This window comes from Anomaloglossus baeobatrachus, chromosome 2 (genome assembly GCF_048569485.1).
Source record: "Anomaloglossus baeobatrachus isolate aAnoBae1 chromosome 2, aAnoBae1.hap1, whole genome shotgun sequence".
NCBI lineage: Eukaryota > Metazoa > Chordata > Amphibia > Anura > Aromobatidae > Anomaloglossus > Anomaloglossus baeobatrachus.
Genome location: NC_134354.1, coordinates 565940814 through 565955332, shown reverse-complemented (window position 1 = coordinate 565955332; position 14519 = coordinate 565940814). Strand labels below are relative to the sequence as shown.

Sequence of the window (14519 nt, the reverse complement as noted above, 5' to 3'; positions counted from 1 at the left end):
TTGGAGATGGAAATACCCCTTTAATGCATCTACTGCAAAACAACTTTACTTAACACCTTTCCTTTTAGATGAGATTTTTCTGAATTTGTCACAGATCTCCTGACATCTCTGTTTTAGTAAATGCTTTTATGTATTAAGAAAAAACAATCCTGTATCATCTTTTCTTAGATCTGTTATTTTCCCTGGCAATATACGAGTAAACTGACAATTGGCCATTACCACTCTGCTTGTAGATTGGCTGTGTCCCTACAGACCTAAACAATATTTAGTCTTTAATGATGTGGTTAACGCTGTGCAAAAAAAGTAGAAAAGGGATAAAAACACCATATTGGCAAGGGGAATGGTAACAGCCATGTGTAAATGTATTGATAAATTTGCCAGGAGATATAACAGAGGAACAACATAGTGCAAACGTCTGAAACGATGTAGCATCATAGTTAATTCATAAGGAATAGAAGTAGTTACAGGTCTATCAAAAGATAGGTTGACCTTAACCTGTGGGGAGGTGGGCAAAGAGATCCTGCAGCAGGCTGTACTGTTAGGCTATGTGCCCACGCTGCGAAAAATGCGCGGAATTTGCCGCGGATTTTTCGCGAAAATTCCACGGATTTTTCAAAAATCTGCAGCCATTTCTATGGCATTTGGGGAGTGCTGTGCCCACGCTGTGGATTTTTCCGCAGCGGAAATAATGCGGATTTCCCTGCGGAAAAATCAGCAGCATGTCAATTATTCCTGCGGATTTCTCCGCAGGGTCCCATATACTTACCTGCCATAGCAGACACCCGAGTCATTTTCTCCGTCCGGTGTACAGCAGCGCGGTGGATCCAGGTACAGGAAGGAAGAGGCGGGCGGGGCCTGCACAAACTCCGGTCATGTGACAGCCGGAGCTAGTTCAGGCCCGCCCACCTTCTCCTGCACAGTGCAGCAGATGCTGATAGAGTGACACGGCCGCCGGAAAGCGAGGTGCTGCATGATGGAGGTAAGTATGTACACCCGATCACTGCAGCACTTGTTCTGCATTGAGGATGCAGTGCCGAAGCCATGGTACTGTATCCTCAATGCAGAATACCCGTACATTATCTGCAGGACATTCCGCAGCATGGAAACAGACAAAAGTTGTGGTGCAATTTCCTGGGAGCTCCTGCGGAAAGTCCTGCGGATATATCCGCAGGACACTGTCCCCGTGGGCACATAGCCTTACTGTAATGACTTGGGGAAGCATTGATGTGATCTCGGGGCAATCTGGGACCAGAAGGTCAAAGAGCATTGTGGATCACAGACTCGCTTTAGTGTCCGCTCGCCATTTACCCTGCATTGGAGCATATTTAATTCCATCCAGCACTAAAGGGGTTATGGTTCATTTCTCTCCTGCAGTGCCCTAACTATTAAGCGGGCTTTACACGCAACGACATCGCTAACGAGATGTCGTTGGGGGTCACGGAATTCGTGACGCACATCCGGCCTCGTTAGTGACGTCGTTGTGTGTGCAACACAGGAACGAACGTTAACGATCAAAATTACTTACCTAGTCGTTGATGCGTCGCTCCTTTCCAGATTATCGTTGCTGTTGCAGGACGCAGGTTGTTCGTCGTTCCTGCGGCAGCACACATCGCTGTGTGTGACACCGCAGGAATGAGGATCACCACCATACCTGCGGCCGCCGGCAATGAGGAAGGAAGGAGGTGGGCTGGATGTTTAGCCCGCTCCTCTCCGCCCCTCTGCTTCTATTGGGCGGCCGCTTAGTGATTTTTTTTTAGGTTTTTGCACCCAGTTCAGACTTAGAATGGTGTTCCAAACGTTATTCCTTATTTGTTAGTGACGCCGAATGAACCGCCACCTTAGAAAAGTGGCGGTTCACCGGCCACAGCGACGTCTCTAGGCAGGTAAGTATGTGTGACGGGTCCTAGCGATGTTGTGCACCACGGGCAGCGATTTGCCCGTGACGCACAACCGACGGGGGCGTGTACTTTCGCTAGCGACATCGCTAGCGATGTCGCTGTGTGTAAAGCCCGCTTTAGTTGTAACCTCAGCTACAGCCACTCCCTTCTGCTATAAATATCTGCCACTCACTCCGCTCCATGTTGGCTGTAGCTTATTCCTATTGCTGTCCACTTGGAATAAACCAGTCTTTGGAGAAAGCAGAGGTGTTGCTTCAGTTGCAGCTGAGAAGTTCATACCAGAGTTTTATTTTTTGTGTCTCTCTTCCCTGTTTGTCTTTCAAACCTTGCGTTGTTTTATTACAGTGGCGAGACTAGTGTTTTGTTGGCCCTCACTTAGTCAGCCTAGGCACGTGATCGGCGAAGGGGAAAAGGACCCGTACAGGGATGTTAAGGAATGCAGAAATCAGCCTACAGAGAGTGTTAGGAGGTGACCCCGCTCCCATCTCAATAGCGCTAGGGCCCACTGTTGTATTGTATACCCTGTGTGTTGTGGCACTCGCTGGAAAATCCCTTTTTCCTGGCAGAACCCCGGTAGTCACTGCATGACAGTTATTGCAGAGAAAAGGCATAAAAGAAGTTACATCACCATTCTCAGCTGTATCATAACTCCAATCTCATATATTTAACCTTTCATGTGAACTAGTGAAAAAAAAAAAAAATACAGACCCTGGCATATAAGTGGTTTTGGAAAAGTTGTAGGCCAAGCCTGTAGACCACACATGACCCTGTAACACTAATGGGGTGGGCTAATGGGTTGTGCTGGAATAGGCATCCAGACCTGCCTTGTACCTATGTCTATTTAGCACTGCAAGAGGAAGAACCTAGAAGTGTAAAACCTACATGCATAATATACTTATCTAGGGACATTCTCAACGTATCTAGAAATTCTCTCGCAGACGTAAAAGAAGGGAATTTTGTTTACTTACCGTAAATTCCTTTTCTTCTAGCTCCAATTGGGAGACCCAGACAATTGGGTGTATAGCTATTGCCTCTGGAGGCCACACAAAGTATTACACTTAAAAGTGTAAGGCCCCTCCCCTTCTGGCTATACACCCCCAGTGGGATCACTGGCTCACCAGTTTTAGTGCCAAAGCAAGAAGGAGGAAAGCCAATAACTGGTTTAAAGACCAATTCAATCCGAGGAAACATCGGAGAACTGAACCATACCACATGAACAACATGTGTACCCGAAAAAACAGAAAAACCCCGAGAAAACAGGGCGGGTGCTGGGTCTCCCAATTGGAGCTAGAAGAAAAGGAATTTACGGTAAGTAAACAAAATTCCCTTCTTCTTTGTCGCTCCATTGGGAGACCCAGACAATTGGGATGTCCAAAAGCAATCCCTGGGTGGGTAAAAGAATACCTCATGATAGGGCCGTCAAACGGCCCTCTCCTACAGGTGGCCAACCGCCGCCTGAATGACTTATCTACCTAGGCTGGCGTCTGCCGAAGCGTAGGTATGCATCTGATAATGCTTGGTAAAAGTAAGTAGACTCGACCAGGTGGGTGCCTGACACACCTGCTGAGCCGTAGCCTGGTGCCGTAATGCCCAGGATGCACCCACGGCTCTGGTAGAATGGGCCTTCGGCCTTGAGAGAACCAGAAGCCCAGTAGAACTGTAGGTTTCAAGAATTGGTTCCTCGAGCCCCCGAGCAAGGGTGGATCTGGAAGCTTGCGACTGTTTACGCCGACCAGCGACAAGGACAAAGAGTGCATCCGGGTGGCGCAGGAGCGCCATGCGGGAAGTAGAACCTGAGTGCTCTCACCAGAACCAACAGATGCAAATCTTTCTGAAATTGATGGACTGGACGAGGACACAAAGAAGGTGAGGTGATATCCTGATTGATATGAAAATGGGATACCACCTTAGGGAGAAATTCCGGAACCGGACGCAGAACTACCCTGTCCTGGTGAAGGACCAGGAAGGGAGTTTGTATGAGAGCGTTGCTAGCTCGGAAACTCTCCTAAGAGACGAGACCGTTACTAGAAGGCCACTTCCCGTGAAAAACGGGAAGGGAGACATCCTTCAAAGGCTCGAAAGGCGGCATCTGGAGAGCAATTAGAACCTTGTTCAGATCTCAGGGCTCTAACGGCCGCTTGTACGGAGTGCTGAGAAGACAAACTCCCCGTAGGAACGTGCGTACCTGAGGAAGTCGTCGTTTCTGAAAAAATACAGATAGCGCTGAGACTTGTCCCTAAAGGGAACTGAGCGACAACCCATTTTCCTACCTAGATTGCAGGAAGGAAGGAAACATAGACGATGCAACCGGCCAGGGAGAAACACCCTGCGCCGAGCACCGAGATAAGAACATCTTCCACGTCCTGTGGTCAATCTTGGCGGACGTTGGTATGTTAGCCTGTCTCATGGTGGCAACCACGTCCTGAGGTAATCCTGACGACACTAGGTTCCAGGACTCAATGCCACACCATCCGGTTGAGGGCCGTAGAATTCAAATGGAAGAATGGCCCTTGAGACAGCCAGTCTGATTGGTCTGGTAGTGCCCCCGGTTAGCCTACCGTGAGGCACCACAGAACCGAGTACCACAACATCCTCGGCCAATTTGTAGCGACGAGGATGGCGCGGCCGCAGTCGGTCTTGATCTAGCGCAGTACTCTGGGCAACAATGCCAGAGGTGGCACCTAAGGTAGCTGGAACTGCGACCAATGCTGAACTAAGGCGTTTGCCGCCAGAGCTCGATGATTGTGAAACCGTGCCATGAAGCTGGCACATTGTTGTTGTGCCGTGACGCCATTAGATCGACGTCCGGCCTCTGTCAGCGGCGCCAGATCTCCTGAAACCCGTCCGGGTGAGGAGACCATACTCTTTCGGCCACACCTCAGCGACTTAGGAAGTCAGCTTCCTAGTTTCCACACTTGGGATGTGAATTGTGGATATGGTGGATGCCGTGTCTTCCACCCACATCAGAACCTGCCGGACTTCCTGGAAGGCTTGCCGGTTGCGCGTTCTTCCTTGGTGGTTGATGTATGCCACCGCTGTGGAGCTGTCCGACTGAAGTCGGATATGCTTGCTTTCCAGCCGCTGTTGGAAGGATTGTAGGGCAAGATACACTGCTCTGTGTTCAAGAACATTGATCTGAAGAGTGGTCTCTTGCTGAGTCCACGTACCCTGAGCGCTGTAGTGGAGAAAAACTGCTCCCCACCCTGATAGACTCGCGTCTGGACCTTCTTTTTGACCAAGAGGTGAGAAGAAGCCACCACCGTAGAGATTCCTTGGCCGCCTGAGAAAGAACGACGACTCTGTTGAGGGACGTCGACTCCTCGTCCCATTGGCGGAGAATGTCCCATTGTAGTGGACGCAGTAAAACTGCGCGAAAGGAACTGCCTCCATTGCTACCATCTTACGTAGGAAGTGCATGAGGCGTCTCAATGTGTGCGACTGGTTCTTAAAGAAGAGCTTGCAGCCCGTAGTGAATGCTGTTTGTCTAGCGGCAGCTTCACTATCGCTGAGAGAGTAAGAAACTCTATGCCTAGATATGTTATCGATAGGGTCGGGGTCGGATCTGACTTTAAAAAGTTGATGATCCACCCAAAACTCTAGAGAGTCTCCAGCGCAACGTTCGGGCAGTGTTGGCATGTTTCCTAAGAGAGTGCCTTGACAAGTAGATCGTCTAAATACGGGACCACAGAGTGACCCTGAGAGTGCAGGACTGTGACTACTGCTGCCCTGACCTTGGCGAAGACCAGTTGGACTGTCGCTAGCCGGAAGGTAGAGCTACGAACAGAGGGTGTTCGTCTCCTATAACGAAGCGTAGAAACGCTAGTGCTCTGGATCAATCGGCACGTGTGGATAAGCATCCTTGATGCCTAATGATGCTAGGAAATATCCTTGGGACCTTGAGGCGATGACATGGCGGAGGGATTCCATCCGGAACCGCCTGGTGTCCACGAGCTTGCTGAGCATTTTTAGATCCAGAACGGGACGGAACGGCCCGTTGTTATAGGTACCGCAAAGAATTTGGGGTAAAAACCGTGACCTTGTTCCTGAAGAGGAACGGGGGTCATCACTCTTTCTGCCTATAGAGTGCACCCTGTTTGCAGAAGAGCAGCGGCCCGGCCGGGAGGTGGAGAAATTCTGAAGAATCGAGTTGGAGGACGAGAAGTGAGCTCTATCCTGTACCCGTGAGACAGAATGTCTCACACTCAATGGTCATTGACCTATGGCAGCTAAATATCGCCAAGGCGGGAGAGCCTGCTACCGACCGAGGCTGCAAGTCATGAGGAAGCCGCCTTGGAAGCGGGTTTTCAGACTGTCGCTTTTTTGGGCGAGACTGAGCCCGCTAAGAATCTTAGCTCCTCTGATCCTTTTGAGTCCACATTGGACGAGGAAAAATGGGACCTGCCCGAGCCTCGAAAAGGCCGAAAACCCCGACTGCCTCTTGCTCTGTTGGGGTTTGTTGTGTCCGGGCTGAGGAAAGGATGAATCCTTACCCCTGGACTGTTTGATGGTTACATCCAACGCTCACCAAACAGTCGGTCAGCAGAAAAAGGCAACTGGTTAGGCAACCTTTTTTGGAAGCAGAATCTGCCTTCCATTCACTTAACGAGCAGACCAGGCTCTGCTTAAAAACACGGAGTAGCGGAGGCTACCGCCGCACGGTTCGCAGAGTCCAGGACAACCTGAATCGCGTAAGAAACAAATGCAGACATTTGAGAGGTTAAGGATGCCACCTGCGGCACAGATGTACGTGTAACCGTGTCAATCTGTGTAAGACAAGCTGAAATAGCTTGGAGTGCCCCAAGGGAGAGAATGCCGGAGCCAACGGTGCGCCGACAGCCTCATAGATGGCTTTCGACCAGAGATCCATCTGTCTGTCAGTGGCATCTTTGAGTTTGCAGTTCCATCTCCCACTGCAACTATGGATCTAGCTACAAGCCTGGAGATTGGAGGATGCCGCTCGGGACATTGGGTCCAGTCCTTGACCAAGTCAGGGGACAGGGATAACGTGTATCCTAAGCCGTTTGGAGAAGCGCATATCTGGATAAGCGTGGTGTTCCTGGACTGCCTCTCTGAAGGCAGAGTGGTCCAGCCCTGGCCATTAGTGCATAGAATGGGAGTCTATGTACCTGCCGGCCGTATAGCCGTACATGCTGTACCAGCTGTATAGAAAAACATGTGGTTCTGCACCTTTGTTTTACACAGAGAATATGCTGATAACTCCTCCGCATAATCCAGGAGGGTATATACAACGTGCGACTAAACAGTGCAATGTATATAGTACAAGCATATCTATAAGTGCACTTCTGCACTAGTGGGGTTAGCACCACAGGTGCTGCTTAACGCCTGTTACAGCGATTGTGTGACTATCAGAATGCCAGGGTCTTCCACACTTGTCTCTGTATCGTACAGAAACTGACACTAATGGCTGCCAGTGTCCTTGTAGAGAAGGAAGCCGTGGGCGTGCCTGAGAAAGTGCGGGAATCCGGATTCACAGTGCACACAGTGAGAGGGGTGGAGTATGCAAAACATACTCCAGCTCTCAGCTCTGCTCTATGCAGCGTCACGCCCCTACCCTGACTGTCAGGGCTGTGGGCGGTAACGAAGGGAGACTAGGCCCAGAAGCCGGGGACTCGAGTTAACAGCGCGGCCGCCGTAAAAGCGCGGGCCGCGCTGAAGTCCCCGGCGCACCACAAGTGCCAGCCGCGCCGCAGTTCCAGTGGCCGGCGCAACCGATTCATAGAAGTGGCCAGCGTCCCGCCCCTCTCCTGACTGGCAGGTCTGGGGGCGGGAACGAACGGAAGCAGGCCGCAAAAGCCGGGGACTCTAGTTATCAGCGCGGCCGCCGTAAAAGCGCGGGCCGCGCTGAAGTCCCCGGCGCACCACAAGTGCCAGCCGCGCCGCTGCCAGCGGCCGGCGCGACCGATTCCTGGAAGTGGCCAGCGTCCCGCCCCTCTCCTGACTGGCAGGTCTGGGGGCGGGAACGAACGGAAGCAGGCCGCAAAAGCCGGGGACTCTAGTTATCAGCGCGGCCGCCGTAAAAGCGCAGGCCGCGCTGAAGTCCCCGGCGCACTACAAGTGCCAGCCGCGCCGCAGTCCCAGCGGCCGGCGCGACCAATTCCCATAAGTGAGCCTGCTTCAGCAAAGCTGAATGAGGCCATGGCACAGGCGCCGCAGCGCTGATGTCCCCCGGCGCACTACAACACCCAGCATGCTGCGGTGTGAGCGCCAAATGCACGGGTACACAGAGTACCTTGAGGAAGCAGGGCCATGTCCCTGATGTACTCCGCTCCATCCAGCATCTTCTCCAGGGGCTGTAGATGGAGCACGGTCTCAGTGCCTGGAGACCGGTAAATCCCACTTCACCCAGAGCCCTGTAAAAAGGGATGGGGAAGGAATCAGCATGTGGGCTCCTGCCGCCGTACCCGCAATGGGTACCTCAACCTTACAAACACCTCCGACATACAGTGGGGTGAGAAGGGAGCATGCTGGGGACACTATATGTGTCCTCTTTTCTTCCATCCGACATAGTCAGCAGCTGCTGCTGACTAAAAAGTGGAGCTATGCGTGGATGTGTTGCCTCCTTCGCACAAAGCACAAAACTGGTGAGCCAGTGATCCCACTGGGGGTGTATAGCCAGAAGGGGAGGGGCCTTACACTTTTAAGTGTAATACTTTGTGTGGCCTCCAGAGGCAATAGCTATACACCCAATTGTCTGGGTCTCCCAATGGAGCGACAAAGAAATAAAACCACAACAGGATAGCACTCATTTATGGAAACGGAAATTTGTTTCCAGGGTTGTATTTTGTGGTGACACCAACCATCTAATTTTCACCTTAATTGTGGCACTCTGGGTTTTATATATACTTGCCACCCAGAGCCCAAAGGGATTATTTTGTGGTGTGGAAAAAAGTGTTCAGCTTTAAATGTTACGAAAAGAACTGAAACACAGTACAGTATGCTACATTATACATTAGAAAGACACAATATCAGAAAATAAGCTAAATTATATAAAAATCTAATGCAAAAAACCACACCGCATGAGCAGTAAACAACGAAAAAAGCTGTGCTATGAGCTATTAAAGTGTTTTTCCATTATAGCGAATGATATCTAACCAACACTTGCAGATCACTTGAGGTCCAACTGTGAAATATCCCTTCAAACACGGCTCTAACACTACATTTTTTATTTTTTGGCAAGAATAGCACTGCAGGTTTTCATGCAGCATTCAAGGTGAAGAAAGGTCCAGATCCAGAGAGAAGTAGAAGTCCTAGCTTTAGATTTCCCATTCCTTTTCAATGCATTTTTGGATTTGGCTCAAACAGAATCTGAAACCGTAGCCGTGTTTTTTCCCAAAAATGCGAAGTGTGAACTCACCTAAATGTCTCTGAGCCCCTCTTCTAATGATCTTAGAGTGTCTAATTAAAATTAAAATTTGTAAATCATGTACAGGAAAGTACAGTGGAACCTCGGATTACAAGTAACCCGGTTTGCGAGCATTTTGCTATACGAGCAAAGCTTGCTGTAAATTTGTAACTGGTGCAGTGTTTTGCTATACGAGCAAATACTCACTGCACAAATTTCCGGTTCCGCACTTTCACCGCGCTCTAAGCCACTCTTGCTGCTTCTTGTGGCCCGCAGGCAAGTTGATCCGGTAACAATTGCAGCCAATGCAGGGACTGCTGCTGTCTTTGCTTCATGTCAGCCGCTGCTGAGCTCTCTCTGCACACGTATTCCCAAAGGCAGCGCGCTGACCAATCAGACACAAGCGGCTCATCCGTATGATGTCAGCGCGCTGGCCAATCAGAGGCAAGCCGGTCATGCATATGACGTCAGCTGCTGAAACACTTGACAGCAGTAGCCTCCGCATTGGTCGCGATCATTACTATGTCCCACATGCCTGCGGACTGCAAGAACCAGGGATGAGGCCACCGAAGTAAAGGAGGATAGGTGAGAATAATGTGTGTTTGTGTCTGAGAGAGAGTGAGAGTGAGAGTGTGAGAGTGAGAGTGTGAGAGTGAGAGTGTGAGAGTGAGAGTGTGAGAGTGTGAGAGTGTGAGAGTGTGAGAGTGTGAGAGTGTGAGAGTGTGAGAGTGTGAGAGTGAGAGAGTGAGAGAGTGAGAGAGTGAGAGTGTGAGAGTGTGAGAGTGTGAGAGTGTGAGAGTGTGAGAGTGTGAGAGTGTGAGAGAGTGAGAGAGTGTGAGAGAGTGAGAGAGTGTGAGAGAGTGAGAGAGTGTGAGAGTGAGAGAGTGAGAGAGTGTGAGAGTGAGAGAGTGTGAGAGTGAGAGAGTGTGAGAGTGTGAGAGTGTGAGAGTGAGAGTGTGAGAGTGAGAGTGTGAGAGTGTGAGAGTGAGAGTGTGAGAGTGTGAGAGTGAGAGAGTGAGAGTGTGAGAGTGTGAGAGTGAGAGTGTGAGAGAGTGAGAGTGTGAGTGAGAGAGTGAGAGTGTGAGAGTGTGAGAGTGAGAGTGTGAGAGTGAGAGTGTGAGAGTGAGAGTGTGAGAGTGTGAGAGTGAGAGTGTGAGAGTGTGAGAGTGAGAGTGTGAGAGTGTGAGAGTGTGAGAGAGTGAGAGTGTGAGTGTGAGAGTGAGAGTGTGAGAGAGTGTGAGAGTGAGAGTGTGAGAGAGAGTGTGAGTGTGAGTGTGAGTGTGAGAGAGAGTGAGAGTGAGAGAGAGAAAGTGTGTGTGTGTGTGTGTATGGCACAATAGGGGACCAGGATGGGATACTGCTACAAGTTATGGAACAAATTGTCTGAGTCTCCATTATTGAGTTTCCATTATTACATGTGGGAAAATGTGCTTTGCTATACAGGTAGCTTGGTTTACGAGCACACTCACAGAACAAATTCTGCTCGTAATCCAAGGTTCCACTGTAGCAGCAAATTGGCGTTATCCTATATATTTCAGAAATATTTGTTAACAATGAGCTTTGTATACAATACAGAAAGTCTAAACCATGCTAAATAACACGGTGCAGACAGAATATAATATATTCACATACAATTTATACTATGAACATACTTTGACTTTCGAATTCTCAACAAGGTGCTGGGCCATTGACTTTATCAAGACTTCAAAGAAAAACCAAGAATACTGCAAAAAACAACACAAAGAAATAAGTTAGCAGATTAAATGCAATATGAACACAACAGTAAAAACAGATAAATGTACTTTTTGATCAATGTTTGTGACATTTAGGTAAAACAAAAAAAAAAAAAATCAACTGTCCTTTCCAAATTGATAATATACAGATGAAGTCATAAGTTTCCCTTGGGGAAATGTCCTTTAATCTTATGAAACAGTTGGCCTTAATGATCAGGTCAATAAATAGAGGTAAAAAGGGGGGCCTAATAGCCAAAAACACTATCCTTTGAGTGAAGCATGGGAGTCCCAAATGAATGCCATTACGAGGAAGGAAGAAAACGTGGAGATACTGAAGCAACATCATCCAGGAATTTAATGCTTTGTTGGGTTTTCCTAATGGCCAGAAGCATATTATTCCATGAGGCAAAATGGCTTGAGGACAGAGTGAAGGTAATTGAGTGGTCATTACAAAGTCCTAATATTAGTGGTTTTAAAAATGTATGGGAAGGGAACGATAAAAACTTGTGTCAGCCAGAGGTTCTACAAACCTGACACCAATTCTGTCAGGAGGAATGGACCAAAATACCAGCAACTTATGATAAAGTCGTGAAAGTCAACCGGAAACCTGTGACCCAAGTTAGGGCTCAATAAGAGGAGTGTTATCAGACTGTGCGATGTTTGTGTGCACTACAGACCACACATAAACCCATTGTAGCCAGTGTACTAATGCACATGGCCGATTTACCATGCGAATTGATGTTCTATATGGAAAAATTCACAGCATAAATTCAAGGCATATATGCATTTCATAATCTTATATTAAGCTAACTCAGCATGTATTAAAATAAAAGTATGTCTTATGATAAGGTGGAAAGTCCCATTTCTGAAATTGCCAGACATGGGTGTGTTTAGATAGATCAAGCTAAATCAAGCGCCATTTTTGTTAGTCCAGCATTTTCCTTGATTATATTCAATATGTATTAAATCCCATCCATAACACTGGCATCTGTCCCCTGTGCAGACAAGCACATGGTGCTGTGTACAGAGTAAGTCCAGTCTGCAATTTGAGGTTGTGATTGGCCCGATAGTCAATATGGCTGTCTGAACCTGGCCTTAGACAATTTAAAGGCAATGCTACCAAATGCTAATCATGTGTAGGATAAAAGTTTGAGCCACTGGGAAAATGATAAAAGAATTAAAAGCTAAAACAAATCATTTTCTCTAGAATTTATCAGACATTTCACATTCTTGAACTGTAGTGGTGACTCTAGGTGACCTCAGAGAGGGAATATGTGCGAGGATTAATTGATTTAAAACGTACGTCTTAAAACAGTTTATGACACCTAATTCTACTGGTACCTTGAGAAGCTTGTTACACGTTAAAAAGTCAGCGGAAGGCTTGAGGATTGCGGTCATGGATTTGGCCAGTTCTTCATGTACGGTCTTGTATTCTGACGTGACATACGGCTCTGCCTTGTAGACGTACTGATGTATACAGATGGAACAACATTAGAAAACGTTCATACGTCAAGTTATCATTTTCACTGTGAGGTAGAAGACGTTTAGAAAAAGCAGATGGCGACTTGTCACCGGTCTGTGCCTGCAGTGAGGGCTGTGCTACATGGACACTTTCTGTAGCGCAACTAATGGATTTCAAGCGACAGCTGAAGCCGATGAGATTTCATGCAGCTGAATAGTAAAATACAAGCGCTCACTTGTACATCAGTTTACAATCTATATCACAAGTACTAACGGTGCCAAGATTGAGAAGGCACATTTTCAGGGCATTGTACTGTAACACTACAGGGTGACTATATACAGTAAAGTGCCATCATGTGCTTGTCTATCTTTCTCATTTAATCAAACATTCCTTATTTTGAGATTACATATACCTAGCGCAGTACAAAACTAGCAAACCAGCCGAAGGGTTACTCCAGTAGGAACACATGCGGCGACATTTCAGGGGTCCACCCTCTTTCTCAAGCAAGAACTCCCGAAACGTTACCACAGGGGTCTTTACAGGAGTATCCTGTTGGCTGGCGTGTCTGCTAGATGTCATAATGCCTCGCATATATGGAACTCCACACCCCATGGATTATTTTAACCGGCCGCATATTGTGAAAGACTGTATGACAGGTGTGTTATATCATATTTCGAAGAAATTCTCTTTGGCAGTATTTTTTCTGCCCGTTAAAAACATTAAAATTGACATGGCATTTCCTAGTTGTGGAACCCCAGCGGGACGCATTTAATGTCTGAACGCTGTTCATTAAAAATTCAATTTCATCTTTTCGTGGTGGTGTTTTTTTCATTGCATTTATAATGTATTGGTGAAAAATGTCAAAATTCGAAGAATATAAATTTCATAAATTTATCAAAGATATTGCTTGTGCCGTTTTTATTGAGTGTGACAAACAAAAGCTGCATTTTCAAGCAATTTCACACCAACTTGTGAAAAACACAATTCAAGATACATCACTGTATACATACAGTATCATTCCCAATACAAGTAAGGTCAAGCCTAGATTGTTTCTCAACTAACTTTTTACTTTATTATTTTTTTTTTAACCCTGCTGTTCTGTTTGGTCAAAAATGACCGAATTTGTAATTTGATATTTTATTTTTTAAATATTCATTATGCGGTTCTGAAACTAGTGGCTAATTGACTTTTCCTCTTTTGAGAGGTTCTGACCTATGGGTTGGTATTTTTTTTTTTTGTTTACTTTTTTGAAAACTAACCGGAACTTTATAAGTGTATAGTAAATCCGAACAGAACAGCAGGGTTAAGTTTGCAGCATATTGAAAATTAGTAGACTGTTTAGTATAAGATATAAAAGAAATTTAGAAAAAGTATAAATCTTTGGGTTGATTGCAAAACTCAAGTAGGAAGATACACCAGCGATGTTCAGCATACCTTAACATATGACCTCAAGTAGCTCTCCAGCCCCTCTTCATGGCACTGAGAGACAACGTGGATAATGACCCTAAAATGAGATACAGAATTCTAGCCTTAGTTCTATATAAATGGTAAGAGGTTTATTTAAAAAGTCCATCCAAAAAGTACATTTTGCTTTAAAATAGAGCTGTATAAATGTCAAGTGTACAGGTATATATGTGCATTTAGCTCAAATATTCACCGCATCTAATGATATAGCATGAATACAATCTGCAGTTATGTAGGACTTGTGACTAGAATTGGTGTATATTGCATCAAAGGACCTAGTACATATGTCATGTCAGCAATATGTGGCCACTGAACAAGAGATCTGAGAACCACTCTTATTTGATAGCATCTGTGGCTCTTCTTTTGATCAGCCGACTAAGCACCACATCATAGTTGCAATGTAATGCTCATGCGATGTCGGCCAATCAAAAGAAGAGTCGCGAATGACATCAAATAAGAAGTGGTTCTAAGGGCTCATGAGCAGCAGCCACAGATGGATGGGATCCTGTAAATCAATTCACACCAAATTTACCAGTCACCACTCCTGACTTTTTTTCCTTTAAGTACATTTCAGGTGGCAACCAAATAAAATTCCAGAG

At 46.9% G+C, this 14519-nt stretch overlaps 1 protein-coding gene across 4 annotated transcripts in view; it reads right to left on the bottom strand.

The window, feature by feature from the left end:
- Positions 1–14519, bottom strand: part of DOCK9 (dedicator of cytokinesis 9) — a 426004-nt gene that overhangs the window by 103804 nt on the left and 307681 nt on the right. For all 4 annotated transcript variants that reach the window (XM_075336721.1, XM_075336720.1, XM_075336718.1 and 1 more), the window contains 3 exons: positions 13891–13960; positions 12336–12461; positions 10914–10985 (listed from right to left, as the gene is read on the bottom strand). In XM_075336721.1, coding sequence (XP_075192836.1) covers positions 10914–10985; positions 12336–12461; positions 13891–13960 — 268 coding nt within the window. The remainder of the gene's footprint in view (positions 1–10913; positions 10986–12335; positions 12462–13890; positions 13961–14519) is intronic.